This window comes from Olea europaea, chromosome 9 (genome assembly GCF_002742605.1).
Source record: "Olea europaea var. sylvestris chromosome 9, O_europaea_v1, whole genome shotgun sequence".
NCBI classification, from domain to species: Eukaryota; Viridiplantae; Streptophyta; class Magnoliopsida; order Lamiales; family Oleaceae; genus Olea; species Olea europaea.
Genome location: NC_036245.1, coordinates 201,969 through 221,316, shown reverse-complemented (window position 1 = coordinate 221,316; position 19,348 = coordinate 201,969). Strand labels below are relative to the sequence as shown.

General features: G+C 44.1%; 1 protein-coding gene, 1 non-coding gene and 1 pseudogene across 2 annotated transcripts; 2 read left to right on the top strand and 1 right to left on the bottom strand.

Moving 5' to 3' along the window:
- The first annotated feature begins 849 nt into the window (after positions 1 to 849).
- Positions 850 to 2,775, top strand: LOC111399317 (mitoferrin-like). The gene is made up of 2 exons (XM_023026565.1): positions 850 to 2,204; positions 2,459 to 2,775. Exons 1-2 carry the CDS (start codon positions 1,398 to 1,400, stop codon positions 2,666 to 2,668), a joined length of 1,017 nt encoding a protein of 338 aa, XP_022882333.1. The 5' UTR covers positions 850 to 1,397; the 3' UTR covers positions 2,669 to 2,775.
- A 332-nt stretch (positions 2,776 to 3,107) lies between these two features.
- On the top strand, positions 3,108 to 3,178 carry TRNAG-GCC. Its single transcript has one exon. It is a non-coding gene; the product is annotated as a tRNA-Gly (tRNA).
- A 320-nt stretch (positions 3,179 to 3,498) lies between these two features.
- On the bottom strand, positions 3,499 to 18,077 carry LOC111400086 (annotated as a pseudogene).
- Positions 18,078 to 19,348: the final 1,271 nt, after the last annotated feature.

The following is a 19,348-nucleotide window of genomic DNA, read 5'->3' as shown; positions in this document are numbered from 1 at the left end:
TGGATTGCATTCTAAGGTCTCCGATCTCTAATATGAGACGAATGACCCAATGCGGTTGGGGTGAGGGTTTGGATATCGGATATATGTCTAGACGGCATTCTCAATGTCATCACTTTGCTATTGTATTTTGGTCGGTCAATATTGACTATGCTTTGAAGAAGTTGTATGCCTCAAGTTACGTGTGGACACCACACGATGTTATTCAAAATATTCTTCCTTTTTTGCTTAATCTAAAGTCAAGTTGTGACATAAAAGCACCTCTAAAGGATTGTGGATAACGCAAGTCCTCATCTTTACCACTTCTCCACTATATTGTATTTTCCTCTTCTTTTTTCTCGGTCAAGGACACAATAAAACCTTGATTGATTGCACAAATTTTCTATGGAAGTAGGAAATTAAATTCTATTTTTGACCTTTTTGCATGTTTGATTGGCCAAATTTTTTTGGCAATTGGTTTTTTTGTCAATACCTCATTTTCCATCATTTTGAGGAATTGGTTTTCCCATGAGTTTGGTGGTTTTTGGTTTTTCAGTTTTTTTTTTTTTTTAAACAAATTTTATCTCAAATTGTAATAAATTTTATTTTTTTAATTGACAATTTTCTTGGAAAACAAAGCGAAACGAATACCAAAAGATTCAAAATTTCAATATTTTGTAGGTGGAAAATTATACCAATCAAACACATTTAATTGACAATTTTTAGTAAAACAAGTTCTAGGCAATTCGATTTTTTAGAATTCGTTTTCTTTATGCTCAAATTTTATTCGTATAATCAAACGGAACTTAATATTAAAGTAATCGATTCCAAATGATCAATTTATTGAGAATAAGGCACAATTTGTTGTTACTTTAAAAGGGCTTGAGGCATTATTGGAGGTTTACTAGGTTACTTTTTCTTTGTTCCTAGTGTAATGGCACATCCTTTTTCCTTCAATCCTAACTTTTTCGGATTCCATCCTTGAGGAAAAAACAAATTATGCATTGAAAAATCCATCCTGTATATATCTCCATATTGATTCTCATTCGATAAATACATAAATAAATTCTTGTATGGTGACATCCCATCGTGCCATCTTAATGTAGTGCGAAAGCGATCTCTATACGTGTTATTTATTGAAGACGTGATTTAAATAAATAATTTTGTTCTCCTTTGTGATTCAACACAATATTATGAACATGTAGATGTTCCTAGCTCAAGGTCATGTCACTTGTTATTAAAATTGAATTATTTGAATAAGTTTTCACATGGTAGTTTTCATTGAAGATATTAACTTCATCTTAGCTTTAATATATTAAATTTTTAAACGAGTTTGTTCAACATTATCAACTCGCCTTTTTAAATCCTTACCTTGCTAGCACAATCTCTCCACTCTCACCACAATACCCACATCAACCACGATGACCGCCCCCTCCACTACCACCATCACTGCCAGTAATCCGGATACCAACCCAGGCTTCCACCAGACATCGGAATTCTATCAAGAAAAAGTTACAGCCTTGCCTCCAACCCATGACGACCTCGAGTTCTGGCAATTCATGGTTGCAGGCTCCATTGCTGGCTGTGTAGAACACATGGCCATGTTTCCAGTGGACACCCTAAAAACTCGAATGCAAGCCATTACTTCTTCATTCAAAACGCCAGCAATAACTCTGCGTCAGTCCCTCGGCTCGATCATGAAACTTGAAGGCCTCGGGGGCCTTTACCGAGGCATTGCTGCAATGGGATTAGGGGCCGGACCTGCTCATGCAGTGTACTTTTCAGTTTATGAAACTTGCAAGAAATTTCTAACAGCAGGAAATCCAAATAATTCAATGGCACATGCTGCTTCTGGTGTTTTTGCTACTGTAGCCAGTGATGCTGTGTTAACGCCGATGGATGTGGTGAAACAAAGGCTACAATTAAAGGGCAGTCCCTATAAAGGGGTGGCGGATTGTGTGAAGAGGGTCGCGGCGGAAGAGGGGATCGGAGCTTTTTACGTTAGTTATAGGACTACTGTGGTTATGAATGCGCCCTTTACTGCAGTTCATTTCGCCACCTACGAGGCCACGAAGAGGGCTCTGATGGAGGTATCACCGGATTGTCGTGGTGATGGCAATGAGGACGAAACTTTGCTGGTGCACGCAACTGCTGGTGCCGCTGCTGGAGCGCTGGCTGCTGCCGTAACTACCCCACTGGATGTCGTCAAAACTCAGTTGCAATGCCAGGTAACGGAGAACGTAACTTAGCTTCTTTTATCTTCATTAATCCTATCCAATATAGTTTAGCTCGGACCAAATATTCTCAACACACCCCTCAAGCGCATCACGAATTTCTCACTTCATTAATCTTGTTGAGTTCAATATGCCAAACATGTGCGTCTACATAGTACTAGCTACGCTAGTAAGTTCTAGATTTTTCCGTCTAATGCATGTTATATGCTCGACTACGCGTGGAATATGGATTAACCGATTTTCTACAGGGCGTTTGTGGCATAGATCGATTTTCGAGTAGTTCAATCAGTGATGTTATTCGAACAATCTTGAAAAAAGATGGATATGGTGGGCTTACAAGGGGTTGGATTCCCAGAATGCTATTTCATGCCCCTGCTGCTGCAATCTGCTGGTCAACATATGAATCAGCCAAAGGCTTTTTCCAAGAAATCAACGGCAGAAATAGTTCCATGAACTGATCAAGATATTGAACTTTTGGACAAAACACAATCTGGTTGAGCAGGAAAAAATTGCTGCTTCTATAACTGTAGTATTTGAATAATCTAAAGGCTTTTTGCTCTATTCATACACTGTACAGGTGCTGTTATACGAGGGGAAAGGCAAAATTTGTATGTATGAATAAATATAACACTATATTTATCTATAAAAATAACGTGTTAATTCAACTGTTTGACCGAGTCTATTTATAAGAGAAACGTGAATCCTATAATGAAATTTGTTAAGATAACACATTATAAAGCATGTTTAGTATGCTATATTGAACATGAATATATAACATAATCGAAATTTTTTAATTTCTTTTTCTTCGTTAATATTGTTGAGTGCATTATATGTAGCTCTAGCGCTCTATTCGAGGAATTAAGAGATATATTTAAATTTTAGAACTTTTCACAACTAGCACCAGTGGTCTAGTGGTAGAATAGTACCCTGCCACGGTACAGACCCGGGTTCGATTCCGGGCTGGTGCATATTCCTTTTTTTAACCTTTTACCATTTAAAGTTTTTCATGTGTTATTATGTACTTGGCTCACTAAGTTACTAATTTTGCAAGCTTTAAGTATTACATTTTGCACTTGGCGTTCACGAACAATTGCCAATCATGTATTTCGATTCCACAAGTCTGAATTGTAGCGAGCAAAAGGGTTCAAGAGCCCCCAATGCTGCATATGAATGACTAATAAAAGATAACAGCAATTCAACAATTTTAGGACTTGTCCACGACGACTCCATCTCTAAGAACTTCTTAAGCANTGAATGACTAATAAAAGATAACAGCAATTCAACAATTTTAGGACTTGTCCACGACGACTCCATCTCTAAGAACTTCTTAAGCAGCTCTGCTTCTGGTTTTCTTCATACCAGCAGAGAAATGAAGCTTCGAAATTTCAGATGAAATAGTGCTCACTTTTATCCAAATCATCACCTTAGTCTTCATTTCCTCTATATCGACCAGCTTACCTTTCTCGAGATATCTTGTTACAACGCTCGTGAAAAGCAAGACGGATTAATCCTTGTAATAAACTTCACAGACTGATGGGATATAAACAGTTAGCTTTCCTGTATCCTCATTGAACTCATAGTTGGTGCATCACGAGGGAATATAACTACTGCCATGTCATAGTCCTTGAGCAATTCCTCCAATGGCTTTTGCATTTTTCCTGAAAAAGACACGAACACGATGAACTTCAACAGAAAATCTTTCAAACAAGGCTACAAACTGGTGATATGATACAACATAGGCAAATCCATTGAGTTAATTAAAGATGGGAAAAAAAAAAAAATTTATGGTATAATATCAGCATGTTTTGAAAACACCATACTTCAAGTGACAATGAAACTTCTTCATTTTCTAAAAGTACAGCAGTTTAGCACTCCAATTTTCTTTTCCATAGGCAACCTAAGAATTATGAAAGTAAAATGCCAAATGTAGTGAAAAGACAAAAAACAAACCTTTTATCTTGTTAACCAACCATTTGGTTCCTCCTTCGATACTGGTTGTTGCGTATTGTCATACTTGGCCAACTTACCTGGGTCAATGGTCCACTCAGGCCGAACCACGTGGCACTCTAGCCGAGGTGGCAAAGATTGCCGAGGTGGCCCACTCAGGCCGAACCACGTGGCACTCCAGCTGAGGTGACATATATTGTCGAGGTGGGCTATGGCCGAAGCCCATCAAGCCAAAGTCCACTAGTCGAGGCGCCTTTTACTGAGGCCTGTGAATGTAACCAAGGTCCACATGCTGAGGCCTATGAGCCGAAGCCATGGTGCTGAAACTGGTTGAAGATGGCTGAAGCCCTGAAGTGGAAGTATTGTTTGAAATGGCCGAAGCCCCGAAACTGATGCAGGAGCCTCCGAACCACAAGGGAACATCCTTCATGGTCACTTCTCCCAAGAGATCATCTGCACAAAGATCCTATTCGAATGATTGATGGAACGTTTGTCATAAACATAAATGTCAAGTCTTGTCACTAGCATAGAGGCTCTGCACAAGCAATAAATGCGCAGCAAGCTAGCAAGTCAAGCCCCATGCCTAGGATAAGATGTTTCAATCAAAGAGATGAGGCCACGTGCCACCTCATCCAAGGGCTCCCATTTCACATGTATCACTATAAATACTTCCCTTGTGTAACATCAAAAGGTTAATGCAAGAATCAATACAAAGAACTACACTTTACTCAACTCTCTCTCATTTACTTGAAATACACAAATCGAGTTTATACACATTTACATATACATTTACGAACACCGGTTGGTAATTATTGTACAATTGGATCACGAACCACTCGTCGGATTCCAAACGTCACCGTCCTGCGTCGATGGGCTACTCCCACGCCCTTTGAACCGCTCGTTTTAGACCATTCACGTGTCTTAATGTGTTGAACATTCGCTCACGTGTACGCTGGTGGGACCGGCATCTGTTGGCAACACTTTTTGGGGTCAACAGATTGGCGCCGTCTGTGGGAAACCATACCATAACCACGAGCAACCTTGTGGTAAAAGCTTACTGAAAAAAATATTTAGGCAACCCCCCTTGAAAAAGGGATTTGTTCTTGAAAAAGAACAGGAGGAAGCCCCATTACTTAGCAAAATCTGAAGTCTGACAAAAGAAAATGAGCTTCAATGAAGATACTCCCCCCAGGAGGGTAAGAGAAAACACAAACGTGCCTCTTCAGCCCGCTGCCCTAGCAAGTCGACAGAGACTCCACCACTACCAAAGAAGAGGTGGGATGTGTGCGACGACATGACTATCAAGAGAAATGGCCGCCATGGCAGTCAATATGAGGGATATTGCTAGCTAAAACTTGGCTATGAGGGAGCTTATGGCCCAAATGTAGGGTCAGGGAGGCTTTCCCATTCCTCCATACGCCCCCAAGGGTACTACCAGCAAGAGGATGTAGTTCAAAGTCATAGAGCTGTCTCGCCAGACTATGGCCAAGGTGGAAGCCCATTTGAAATGGAAGTGGAAGTTGATGTTTCTTCCAACTATGCTTTTGGCAGACCCACCGAGGTCTAAATGAGCCATGATAATTTTCCACCTCCGTATGAGCAAGATCCAAGACATAGGAGGGCAGGAAGTGTTTTCGACAGAATTAGCCCCGCCGAACCGAGGCTCAAACAACATCAGGCTCAACAGCCTTGGACAAGGCCACCTCCTCCACCTCCAATGCCCCAGCAGCTGGAGAGAAGGCATGAAAATGCCCCCTGTGTTGCTTCGCCTAGAAATAGGCAGCAGAGGAGGGAGGAAGAGGCTGGGGACCGCCCCGAAACCTCTCACCAACAACCAAGGTATGAGACTGATGAGTACGACTCTGATGAATAGCAGAGGTCTTGCGACTTGGACGATGATGATGAGAATCTACCGTTCTCAAGGGAACTAAGGAATGTCCAAGTCCCGAGCCATTATGTTATGCCAAAAATACCAAAGTATGACGGAAGAGGTGACCCGGAGAAGCACCTAAATGCCTATAAAACTCACATGAGCCTAAGGGGCGCCACCCCAGCCGTGAAGTGTAGAGCTTTCCATTTAACACTTAGTGGAGCGGCTGAAATTTGGTATAGCAGATTGCCACCTGGGAGCATTAGGAGCTGGCCCAAGTTCAAGACAACATTCTTGAAGAGATTCGCGGTGAGCAAAGAAGAAGAGGCCCCCATCCAACATCTCCAAGAATGAGACAAGCACACGGGGAGTCCCTAAAGAGCTTCTTATCATGCTTCACAGATGAGATGACGTGCTGCATACAAGTCACTGACTGAGAGACACTATCCACATTAAGGGGAGGTCTAAACATGAATACCCTGTTCTGGAGGGACGTGCAGAATCAAGACCCCACCACCTATGACGCCCTACTCGAAATGACGAGAAGGGAGATCATCAATGAAGAATTGATTGAGATAGGAACAGGGCAAGTAGAGGCCTCCCACCTCTTCAAAGATAGCGCGGTAGAAGCCCGACCTCCCACCTGATGGGCTACCAAATGAACTAGGCCGAAAATGAGAACTCTGGCCAGGCACTTGCCACCACCACTTTGAATGCGGTTCCCACCTTGGCATATGAAGATGTCAACCCGATTACTGACCCCTATCAGATGGAGGCCCAGCAGGGACCCCGTCGAGGGAGAGGCCGAGGCCGAAGTTTAGGACCTAGAAATAGATCAAATTCGAACCCCCCAGGATACTGTATGCACCACAGGTCCTACGAGCATGACACATCGAATTGCAGAGACTATGCACACTGCTCCCGACAGGAACCCGCTAGAGACAGACATGATTCGCCCCAGGCGAATAGGCCCCCGCCCAGGCACGACAACCGACGTGAGTGTGAGGAGGCCGCTCCCCGTCAAAGGGATGTATCCCCATGATGAAGGGAGCATGATGCAGAGAGGCCCAGGGAAGGACGTAGGCACCGAAGAAATCAACAAGCTCAAGATGAGGCTCGTATCCACGAGGTGGATACTATATTTGGAGGCCCGTATGTTGGCGGTGAACACGAAACGTCAAAAGGAATTACGCTCGGGAGGCTAAACACCCCCCTTTGACAAGCTACATTGTGGGTAGTAGCTCCCGAAGAAACCAGGTTCCACCCATTGTCTTCACCCAGGAAGACGTCGAAGGAGTTCATTACCCCCACTGCGATACACTTGTGGTGAGGGCTGTCATAGCCCGGAATAGGCTCAAACGAATGTTAGTTGACAATGGCAGCTCCGTCAACATTCTATTCGGATCCGTCTTTGACAAGATGATATTGGATCATCAGTTGACGCCCACCACCACTCCATTGTACAGATTTACTGGAGATAGCATCACTCCGATGGGAAAGATAACACTTGCAGTAGAGATGGGAGAATCCCCACAAGCAACGATGAACTTCATGGAGTTCCTCATTGTTGACAGCCGGTCGACTTACCATGGAGTGTTGGGCAGACCAGCCCTAAAGGAATTGAGAGCAATCACCTCCATCCACCTCCTATGCATGAAATTCCCGACAGAAAATGGGGTGGCAACGATGAGAGGGGACCAAAGAGGCTCGAGAGAGTGCTATCTAAGCTCCATTAAGAAGGTAGAGCCCTAGGACGTCCATGTAATCAAAGCTGATGCGGTTATGGCTGATGTCCCAGGCGATGCTCCCACCGAACAAGAAAATGTTGATATGATCGACGCACTACCTAATCTGGAGGTGTTGGTCATTGATGAGATTGACCCCCGCATAATGGAACATGAACCCTAAGCATCCCCAGTAGAGGAACTTGAGAGCTTCTCGGTAGACCCCCGAGACCCATCAAAGGTGCTGAAGGTAGGCAAATGCCTATCCAACATTCTGAAGGAAAAGATTAAGGATTTCCTAGGCGGGAACCTTGATGTCTTCGCTTGGAGGCATGAGGACATGGTAGGCATAGACCTCAAGGTCAGCTGCCACCACCTAAAAATCGATCCCAAGGTTGCCTCGCATAGACAAAAAAGGAGAGCCCTCAATCCTGAGAGGTATGAGGCCCTAAAGGAAGAATTTCAGAACCTCATCCAAAATGGCTTCATTAGGGATGCAACCTACTCGAAGTGGGTCTCCAACCCGATTTTAGTAAAGAAACACAACGGCAAGTGGAGGGTGTGCATCGACTTCACCAACCTCAATAGAGTTTGTCCGAAAGACAGCTTTCCACTCCCAAGGATCGACCAACTAGTAGACTCCACGGCTGGGCACGAGTTGTTGAGCTTTATGGATGCATACTCCGGCTACAACCAAATTCTCATGCACCCGACCGATGAAGAGTACACATCTTTCATTACGGATTGAGGCCTCTATTGTTATAGAATGATGCCCTTCGGGTTGAAAAACGTCGAAGCGACCTACCAAAGACTCGTAAACAAGATGTTTATGGACCTCATTGGCAAAACAATGGAGGTCTAGATGGACGACATGCTAGTAAAAAGTTTGGAGGCTGAGAACCACATAACGCACCTCAACAGCACTTTCCAAATCCTAAGAAGGTATGACCAACCCCGAGAAGATTGAGGCTCTATGCAAGATGAGGTCCCCCCAAAAGCCAAAGAAGGTGCAAAGTCTTATTGGATGAGTGGCCGCACTTAGCCGCTTCGTCTCCAAAGCTACAGACAAATGCCTCCCATTTTTCAAAGTGCTGAAGGCTGGGAAGAAATTCCAGTGGACTGAGAAATGTGAAGAGGCCTTCCAATGCTTGAAAAGGCACCTGGGGCAGGCCCCCCTCCTCTCCAAACCGAAGTCCGGTGATATCCTACAACTATATTTGGCCATCTCCGATGAGGCCATCAGCTCGGTTCTGATACGGGAAGAAGGGTCCACCCAACTCCCCGTATACTACACAAGTAAAGCGCTCCTATCGTCGAAAACCCGTTACCCCGATATGAAGAAGCTCGCTTTGGCTTTGATCACGGCCTCTAGGAAATTGAGACCCTACTTCCAAGCTCACACCATCCATATCCTGACAAACTTTCCCCTAAGGCAAGTACTCCAAAAGCCTGATACCTCAGGAAGGTTATTGAAATGGGCAGTGGAACTAAGTGAATTTGACCTTGTGTTCAAGGATAGGGCAGCCGTCAAAGGGCAAGCCTTGGCTGACTTTGTGGCTCAATTCGCCAACCTACCCGAGGTGGATGAAATCATGGAACCTGTCGAGCTCCCCACATGGAACCTCTTCGTCAATGGGTCAGTTAGGGATGTTAGCTCAGGTGCCGGGGTTGTCCTCATCAGCCTCGAAGGTCACAAACTCACCTCGACGGTGAGGTTCGGATTCAAAGCTACCAATAATGCAGTAGAATATGAGGCACTTCTTGCAGGCCTCAGGCTAGCCACAGAAATGCAAGTAAAGAGGCTACTCATCAGTAGTGACTCCCAGCTGGTTGTTAGCCAAGTCAATGGTAACTTCTTAGCCAAAGACAAAATGATGGCCTCCTATCTGAAAATGGTGATGAACCTCATCCCATCCTTCGAAAAGTTTGAGTTGATCCAGATTCCCCGCATCGAAAATGCGCATACGGACGCACTCTCGAAGTTGGCTAGTAGTGAGGACTCAGAGCTACTCACAGTAGTACCTATTGAACACCTCCTCCTGCCTTCGATCGAGGCCCCTATTGTAATGTGGATCGCTGGAACTCCCACCTGGATGCAGCCAATCATAGCATACCTCAAAGACCAAGTACTACCCACCAACAAGAATGAGGCTTACAAGCTAAGAAGGAGGTCAGCCCAATTCCTCTTCATTGATGATATTCTCTACAAGGGAAGCTTCTCCTCTCCACTTTTACGGTGCGTCAGAGGAAAAGAGGATACCTACATATTAAGAGAAGTCCACTAGGGCGTGTGCGGCTACCACTCCAGAGGTCTATCTCTGGCACAAAAAATATTGAGGCAGGGGTACTATTGGCCTACCCTAAAGTAGGACGCCCTCGAGTTTGTATGAAAATGCGATAAATGCCAGCGCTTCTCTCCTGTGCAAAGACAACCATCGCAAGATCTGACCGCCATCTCCAGCCCCTGACCTTTCTCAAAATGGGGTGTGGACCTCATAGGTCCCCTACCTAAAGGTAGAGGAGTGACAAGTTTTGCAATTGTGGCCATTGATTACTTCACAAAGTGGATTGAAACTGAACCACTGGCAAAAATCACTGAAGCGAACACCTCCAAGTTCTTAAGGAAAAATATTATTTGCCGTTTCGAAATTCCCTACTCAATTATCTCAAACAATGGCAGATAGTTTGACAACAAAAAGGTTAGATAATTATGCGAAGAGCTCGGCATAAAGAAGCACTTCTCCACACCTCACCATCCACAAGCAAATGGCCAAGTTGAAGCCGTGAACAAGACAATCAAGCACGTCCTGAAAAGGAAGCTTGACGTATCAAAAGGGGCCTGGGTTAATGAGCTGCCCCAAGTCCTTTGGGCGATTCGAACCACCACCAGGACCCCAACAGGGGAAACACCCTTCCTCATGGCATTGGAATTGAGGCGAGAGCCCCGTGGAGGTCGGACTTCCATCCCTAAGACGTCTGCACTTCAACGAGATAACAAACGATGAGCTTCGGACGTTCGACCTCGACTTCATCGAAGAAAGAAGAGATGACTCCCAATTGAAGCTCGACACATATCAAAGAAAGATGACAAAGTACTTCAACTCGAAAGTCAAGAAGAGTTCATTCCGAATCAACGACCTTGTACTCAGGAGGGTCTTCCTGTCCTCAAAAGAACCTGGTTCCGGTTCCCTAGGCCCGAATTAGGAAGGTCCATACAAAATCAGAAAAGAGGTTCAACCTAGGACTTACTGGATTGAAGACATGAACGACAAGGCACAACCCCGTCCATGGAACATTGAACACCTTAGAATCTATTACCAATAAATGTACTATCTTGCCGAATGACCTTTCCCAGCCTTTGTAACATTTCTATGGTTCAATAAAATTCAGTGATTAAATTAACGTGTTGTACTACCTCAGCACCTCGGAGGAGAGGCTCGCGTCCCACCTCTGGGCCACCTCGCTTGAACTCCGAGGTACTAGCACATGCCTCCCTTTGGCCTGACTGAACGCCAAGGTGAGAAGCCTCAACATGGCTACACCATCCACCATGTCTGGGATGCGTCGTCACTCGGAGGAGAGGCTCGTGCCCCACCTCTGGGCCACCTTGCTTGAACTCACATGCCTCTCTTTGGCCTAGCTGAACGCCAAGGGGAGAAGTCTCAGCATAGCTGCACCATCCACCATGTCTGGGATGCGTCGTCACCTCAACGAAGAGGCTCGCGTCCCACCTCTGGGCCACCTCGCTTTAATTTCGAGGCGTTAGCACATGCCTCCGTTTGGCCAGGCTGAACGCCAAGGGGAGAAGTTTCAACATGGCTGCACCATCCACCATGTCTGGGATGCGTCGTCACCTTGGAGGAGAGGCTCGCGTCCCCCCCCTGGGCCACCTTGCTTGAACTCACATGCCTCTCTTTGGCCTAGCTGAACGCCAAGGGGAGAAGTCTCAGCATAGCTGCACCATCCACCATGTCTGGGATGCGTCGTCACCTCAACGAAGAGGCTCGCGTCCCACCTCTGGGCCACCTCGCTTTAATTTCGAGGCGTTAGCACATGCCTCCGTTTGGCCAGGCTGAACGCCAAGGGGAGAAGTTTCAACATGGCTGCACCATCCACCATGTCTGGGATGCGTCGTCACCTTGGAGGAGAGGCTCGCGTCCCACCCCTGGGCCACCTCGCTTGAACTCCGAGGTGCTAGCACATACCTCCCTTTGGCCAGACTGAACGCCAAGGGGAGAAGCCTCAACATGGCTACACCATCCACCATGTCTGGGATGCGTCGTCATTTCGGAGGAGAGGCTCGCGTCCCACCTCTGGGCCACCTCGCTTGAACTCCGAGGTGCTAGCACATGCCTCCCTTTTGCCAGGCTGAACGCCAATGGGAGAAGCCACCTCACGTGCAATCCGAGGTTCGTTTAAGTCTGAGGCTCATACAGTTGTTCATTCCCTTAAGTCCGAGGCTCATACAGTTATTATGCTTAAGTAAAGTTCATTTGCTTACATCCGAGGCTCATACAGTTATTATGCTTAAGTAAAGTTTATTTGCTTAAGTCCGAGGTTCATACAGTTATTATACTTAAGTAAAGTTCATTTGCTTAAATTCGAGGCTCATACAATTATTATGCTTAAGTCCGAGGTTCGTACAGTCGTTCAATCCAATTTAAAGTGATTGAAGTTAAGGTACCAAGTTAAAGTTATTTAGTTAGTGCTTCCGTCAACTTTTAAGTTCATTTGCTTAACGAGGCGTGTGCACTTGGATAAAGAAACAACAATGAAATAACAATGAATGAAAAAAGCATTATATTGATCTTCAATAAGAATTAAAAAAGTGGGCCTCAGGCCATTACATTCGAAAGACTGAAAAGAAAACTAATCTAAGCTTGGGTAGATGGGAGAGGTGTTTCAGTACTTGGGACTTCGGTAGCTTGAGCATCGGCATTTGTCTCCTCTACCTCAGCTGCTTCATTACCCTGCACCTCCTCCGCAGGGGTTTGAGGTACCTCGTCCACGAATTCAGACCTGAGTTGAGTCAGATCCAAATTGGGATACAGTTCCTCTGCCCGCTCCATCACCTTAGCATAGGCAAAGTTTCTCCAGTAAGCACTAAAGCTCCTATACTCCTCTGTATTATGGAAGTTGGCGACGTACTCCTGTACCGCCTCCTCCCTCGCCTGTTGAGCCTCCTCTCTTGCGTGGTAGGCATCATCCACATACCGCTTGATTTGGCCCTCCAAAAATTGGTAAGCCTCTTGGCCACCCGCCAAGGAGAGATTTGCCTTCTCCAGGGCCTCGACGATCACTTTCTGGTGCTCATTGGAGACCTCCACCTTCTTTGTTAGGGAGGCCACCTCGCACTGTGACTCGTAGACCTCCTTCTTCAAGGCCTCAATCTGGGCTAAGGCAGACTCTAGCTTGGCCAATTCTTCAAGTTTTTGGGCCCTGGCTTCTTCCGCCTCGGCCCTAGCTGCCTTGAACTCCTCTGCGAGGGAGGCCGTCTTCTCTTCCGAAGACTAGGTCCTTGTCTGAAAATCACTCAGGGCCTCCCTGCATTCAAGTGCGAGGTCAAAAGTTCTGACGCTTTGGCTCACCAAGGCCCTCGTCAGGTCAGTCGCGTCGCAGGATGAGTCATGCAGCTGCCACCTATCAGTCCAGAACCGGTAGAAGCTCTCAGTAGCGCTCCGGACCTCCTGGGACAGAGCCTCCACCAAAGCTGGGGCCAAGGTCTCCTCCCTACCAGCTAGGAAGCTTGGAGACTTGCCATTCTCTCGAAGAGGCTTCTGTTTCGCTGCCTCCACCTCAGCAGCCTCGGCGGCTCTCCTCGCAGCCTCTTCTCTTGCCTCCTCAGCCTCGGCCTCTCTAACCATTTCTATCTTAATGGCTCTGGAGGCGGATGCGAGCAGCTTCGGCTCGCCAGTTGATTTAGCCTCGTGGGACACTGATGTCCCAAATTTCCCTGACGAGCTGGTGACGTGCACCAACTTCCTCATCTTCGCCTCCTCAGGGACTTTCTCTTTCCCCCGAGGCTCTTTTGGCTTCTCTTGCCTATTAGGAGCCCCCTCTTCGGAAGCCTTTGGAGTGCTATCCTTGGAAAGACGTTCTACCTTGCCTCAGACCTCCTTGGCCCCACTGGACCCGGCTTCAGGGGCCTCGCCTTGACAGTGGATGTGGCCTTCAGAATAGTAGCCATGTCCGGAGCTGGGTACTCCCTCCTCTTGAATTTATCTACATAGCACGTCAGGTTAACACATCAGTATCAAAACAAAAGAACAAGAAAATTTATAACTGTGGGAACTTCGTACCTTTGGAAGCCATCAGTCCAAAGTTCAGGAAGTAGCGACTCCTGTCGATCAAGTGGTCAAAGTGGCGGAGCTTCAGAGGCCTCTTGTAGATGTCCTCTATCACCTCGAACTCTTCCCTGCTGAGCTCGAACCTCGTACTACTATCTGCAATGGAAGCCCCAACGATTAGAAAAGTTCAAGTGTTCAATTCAGAAGTACAAGCAGGGGCTGGGAGACTCACGAGTTTACTGGGTCGGCACTGTGCAAGAAAGGGCCTTGTCCCCCTCTACTGCCAGCCATTTTCCTCGCACCTAGAACCAGGACTCCTTCCACCCCTTGATGGAGGAAGGTAGTCCCACCATGCTTGAGCCCCCAAGGTGTAAGGTAATACCACCCCTTGGACTCCTTCCCTATGACCCGGGGCTGGAAAAGGGTTATAAATACATGGAGAGGCATGTCCTCCCCAAGTGACACCTCTTTCCACAAGAAGTACGAGCCGACCAGCTGGCTCCACCCATTTAGTAGAACCTGGGTCGGCGACAACATGAAATTTCTCAGCACCGCCCTAAAGAAGGGGTGCAGAGGAAGAAGTATACCTGCCTTAAACAGGTATTCACTGATTGCCACACAACCGGGTCTCGGGTAGCAAGCCCGCTCGTTCGGCTCGAGAACTAACATTTCTATAGTGTGGGGGACACTGTATCTCTCCCTGATCTCCCCCAACCTCTTCCACGTCATACTTGAAGGCACCCTAGACGCCCCTCACTCTTCGGTACAATCTACTGCCTCCTCGGTCATGGCGTACCTATCAACCTCGGAATCCCCCCTGTGATTGACCCCATAATCTAACGAAACTACTGTCACCAGTTCCCTACTCGAAGTGGACTCCATTTCACAGTATTAACACAGAAATAAAAGGGCTCTTCTAAGAATAATACCTAAGGGAGGAACTACGCGAACAGAGATACGCCGGAGAATGAAAGATCAAATAGTCTCGACGCCGAAAAGTTCAAGATTTCAGAGAGAATCAGATTGCAAATGTTCAAAAGTCCTGAAAAATGGGATTTTCTCACCTTTTATAGAGGTCCAGGACGAACCCCAGCCGTTAGATCGAAGCTCAGTCAATCTGAACCCTCCATTGTAGATCAAATCCGAGGAGTTGAATTCAAACAATTTTTCAAACCTACGCCTTAGATTCAAGTGGGCCTCCCACACGCCCCATCCAACGCGTCTGCTTCTAGAACTTCCAGCTGTCCTCATAATTACGTTTTTAATTCGACGGCAGCAGGGGCCTTGAAAGTCGTAACGGGTCAGCCACTTTTCCTCGAAACAAGCACAAAACATCAAATCATTGGCACAGCTATCGACGCACAATCATTCCCATTGAGCTTCGGCTTCCTCTTCAACGTTCAGCCAACAAGCCTCGCAGGTTCGGTTTCCCAACCACCTCGGCTTCAACTTCAACGTTCAGCCAACCTCGCAGGTTCGGTTTTCCAACCACCTCGGCTTCCTCTTCAACGTTCAGCCAACGAGCCTCGCAGGTTCGATTTCCCAACCACCTCGGCTTCAACTTCACCGTTCAGCCAACAAACCTCGCAGGCTCGGTTTTCCAATCACCTCGGCTTCCTCTTCAACGTTCAACCAACAAGCCTCGCAGGTTCGATTTCCCAACCATCTCAGCTTCAACTTCACTGTTCAGCCAACAAGCCTCGCATGCTCGATTTCCCAACCACCTCGGCTTCTTCTTTAACACAACCTCGGTCTCTTCATCATTCGCCTACAGTCGCACATCTCTAACTCCAACCATGATATAAATATCTATAATTGGACTTGGAGGACTATTATTTGGGGTTCAAAAATTCTTTCAATTTTTACTTCATTAAAGTTCACGCATTACATAAATGACCATACTTGGACTTGGGGGACTATTGTTGCGTATTGTCATACTTGGCCAACCTACCTGAGCCAATGGCCCACTTAGGCCGAACCACTTGGCACTCCAGTCGAGGTGGCATATATTGCCGAGGTGGGCTATGGCTGAAGCCCTTCAAGCCGAAATCCACTAGCCGAGGTGCCTTTTACTGAGGCCTATGAATGTAACCGAGGTCCACATGCTGAGGCCTATGAGCCGGAGCCATGGTGCTGAAGCTGGTTGAAGATAGCTGAAAACCTCAAGTGAAAGTATTGTTTGAAATGGCCGAAACTTCGAAGCTGATGCAGGAGCCTCCGAACCACAAGGGAGCATCCTTCATGGTCACTTCTCCCAAGAGATCGTCTGCACAAAGATCCTATTCGAATGATTGATGAAACGTTTGTTATAAGCATAAATGTCAAGTCTTGTCACTAGCATGGAGGCTCTGCACAAGCAATAAATGCACAGCAAGCTAGCAAGTCAAGCCCCATGCCTAAGATAAGATGTTTGAATCAAAGAGATGAGGCCACGTGCCACCTCATCCAAGGGCTCCCATTTCACATGTATCACTATAAATACTTCCCTTGTGTAACATCAAAAGGCTAATGCAAGAATCAATAAAAAAAACTACACCTTACTCAACTCTCTCTCATTTACTTGCAATACACAAATCGAGTTTATACACATTTACATATACGCTTACGAACACCGATTGGTAATTATTGTACAATCGGATCACGAACCACTCACCGGATTCCAAACGTCACCGTCCTGCGTCGTTGGGCTACTCCCACGCCCTTTGAGCCGCTCGTTTTAGACCGTCCACGTGTCTTAGCGTGTTGGACATTCGCCCACGTGTGTGCGGGTGGAACCGGCATCTGTTGGCAACACTTTTTGGAGTCAACACTGGTTGACAAGGACTAAGCAAAAAATAAACAAATCAGGGTCAAATACAGAGAGAAGATAAGCAACAATGAGGGCAAAAACTGTTCAAAACCGGTGGAATCCAGTCACTGCTCCTCAGATTAACATATTAGACATGAACACAGTTATCACGGCTGGTTATTCTATTGTAAATTACATTCAATTGCAGTGTAAAATGCCACTGAACTCATCAAACATTCACTTGGTACATATATAAAATTATATTAAGTAGACTTGTCAATACATCACTGGGCCTTTGGCTATCCCATATTGCAAATCCAGAGACATAAAGACAACAGAAGCCACCTAAGTTGGTAGTTCCTTGTAAAAGCTTATAATCTCTGAAACTTGAATCATAGATGCTAATAAAAGTTTCCGCAAAGCTACAAACAAATTCCCAGAAAGATTAAACTTTGAATGACAAAACTTGTGATGGGAAAATTAATTGCAAGACAGTGAAATTAGTGCTGGAGATTTAAGCCCAAAACCAGCTTGGCATAGGCTTCACATTCGTTCCTCAGAATTCAAAACAATGTCTAATCTCACTCATTAGATTGATATTGGCAATTTTCGTAGTAATTTTCGTCATCTAAGTCCCATTTTTTTCTTAACAATTCAAAACTTAAGGTCTTTAAATTCAGGAGTTGAGAAAAATGTCAAAAAGCGCTAATCTGTTATAATGCCGTTGTCACAGTGACAAATGCAGCGAAATGAAACGACAAGTGATTCATTCATACAAGTTCTTATACGGACAGTATATTTTGTTCCAGAATTACGTCAAAAAGTTTCTGATGATCAGTGATCCTCATAATATAATTTTTTTAATGACGAAATTACCAAAACAAAACCCTTGATACCATCAATTCTTATTGTTCTACAATAGGTCATCAATGATGCTAATTATTACAAAAAATGCTTAAATCCCCAAATTCAATCATGAATAATCTCACAAGATCATAATTAAATGTACATCATGAAATATAACATATCCGTTATTAAAATTCCCAAATCAAATCCCTTAAAAACAAAAAATTCAGCCAAAGAGAATCCAGATCACCTCAATTGAGATAATGCAATTACAAATTCTAAATACAGAAAAATTAAAGAAAAATCCAGATTCTTACATTAATATCAATTGTCGACGTAGCTCATTTCCTTGCTGGCCTTTTGGCTCAACCAATACGAACCAAACTTGGTAAATATCCAGTCCATTTATATGAATTTGTATCAATTTGTATAATCTGATAGATGAGATTAAAATATTTTTTAAGATTTAGTGAAAATTGAAAATCTCTCTCCACCAGAATTTTAGAGTGAGAGAACCGGTTATGCATGCAGTCTACTCGATTGCATGGTAAGATAAACAACTTTTTTTCCTTTCATTTTTTCCCAAAAAAAAAATAAAAAATCCAGGTATATTTTGGTACAATCGATGCACCGATAGATCAAAAGTAATTGCATTACGGTAGATTATGATGTACAAGCCTATATCTCGATCCGTAAAAATCTTCATACAAAGTGTTCTCACGTTCTTGATATGGTTCTATGACGATTGTTACAAGGTAGTATTCAAAAAGTGTGTAAGTATCGAAAAATAAAAAATAAAAATTGTATTTTCGTCTAAAGTTAGCAAAAACATAAAATTGCTTTAACATTTTTCTCTAATATATTTCGATAACTTACTTTTCTCTTACCTTAAGGGGAAAAAAATCCTTTTTATTTTTAACTTTCATTGGCAAAAACTTGAGTAATTTAAAACTTATTTTCTTTTTCAAAAATAAGCTTTACGTTACTATAAAAATAAGTAACTTACTTATAATTTTAGTGAAAAAAAGTTATTTATTCTAAAATTTAATTATGTACTTGTAACTAAATTTTTTACCTACATATTAATTTGTTTATAAACTCATCATTCTGTTGATGTGTTTATGAAATAAGAGGTAAATATTATTTTAGTCAAAATTAAATGTTAATTTCAATTTTCAATTACACACACACATATATATTTCGCAAGACCAATATAAGTTCTCTTTATAAATTATTTATAAATTTTCGGAATGAAGGTGTAATTAAGGATGACATAGTATCAATTACATGTCAATTTTGAGGTAAGATAAGACTAATTATAGAAACTAAATCTATATTTTAATTTAAATTAAAATTAACAATTAATTTTAACTACATATTTTATATGATTAACAACTTTTTAACTGCACATTTCATTAACTTTTAAATTGGTAATAATTTAGTCCCATGTAGATCAAATTTGTTTAATATTATTAGAAAATTGATAAACATTCTCATATGCAAAGATGGTTTACTCTAACGGCTTGTTTGTCGTAATCTTAACTTAACATCATTTAACAAGATAAAAGGAAATAATAATTGAAATCTTATCAATCGCTCGGCACAATTACTTTTGAGTTTTCGCAAAAGTAGCCTTGAAGTCTTGAACAATTCATCATCATTAAGCATTCTAAATA

Bases quoted from the DNA above. Each gene is read 5' to 3' on its own strand.
- LOC111399317 (XM_023026565.1), top strand. From the start codon at position 1,398: ATGACCGCCCCCTCCACTACCACCATCACTGCCAGTAATCCGGATACC. The intron at 2,205-2,458 runs GTAACGGAGAAC...GATTTTCTACAG, and splicing joins AAACTCAGTTGCAATGCCAG to GGCGTTTGTGGCATAGATCG.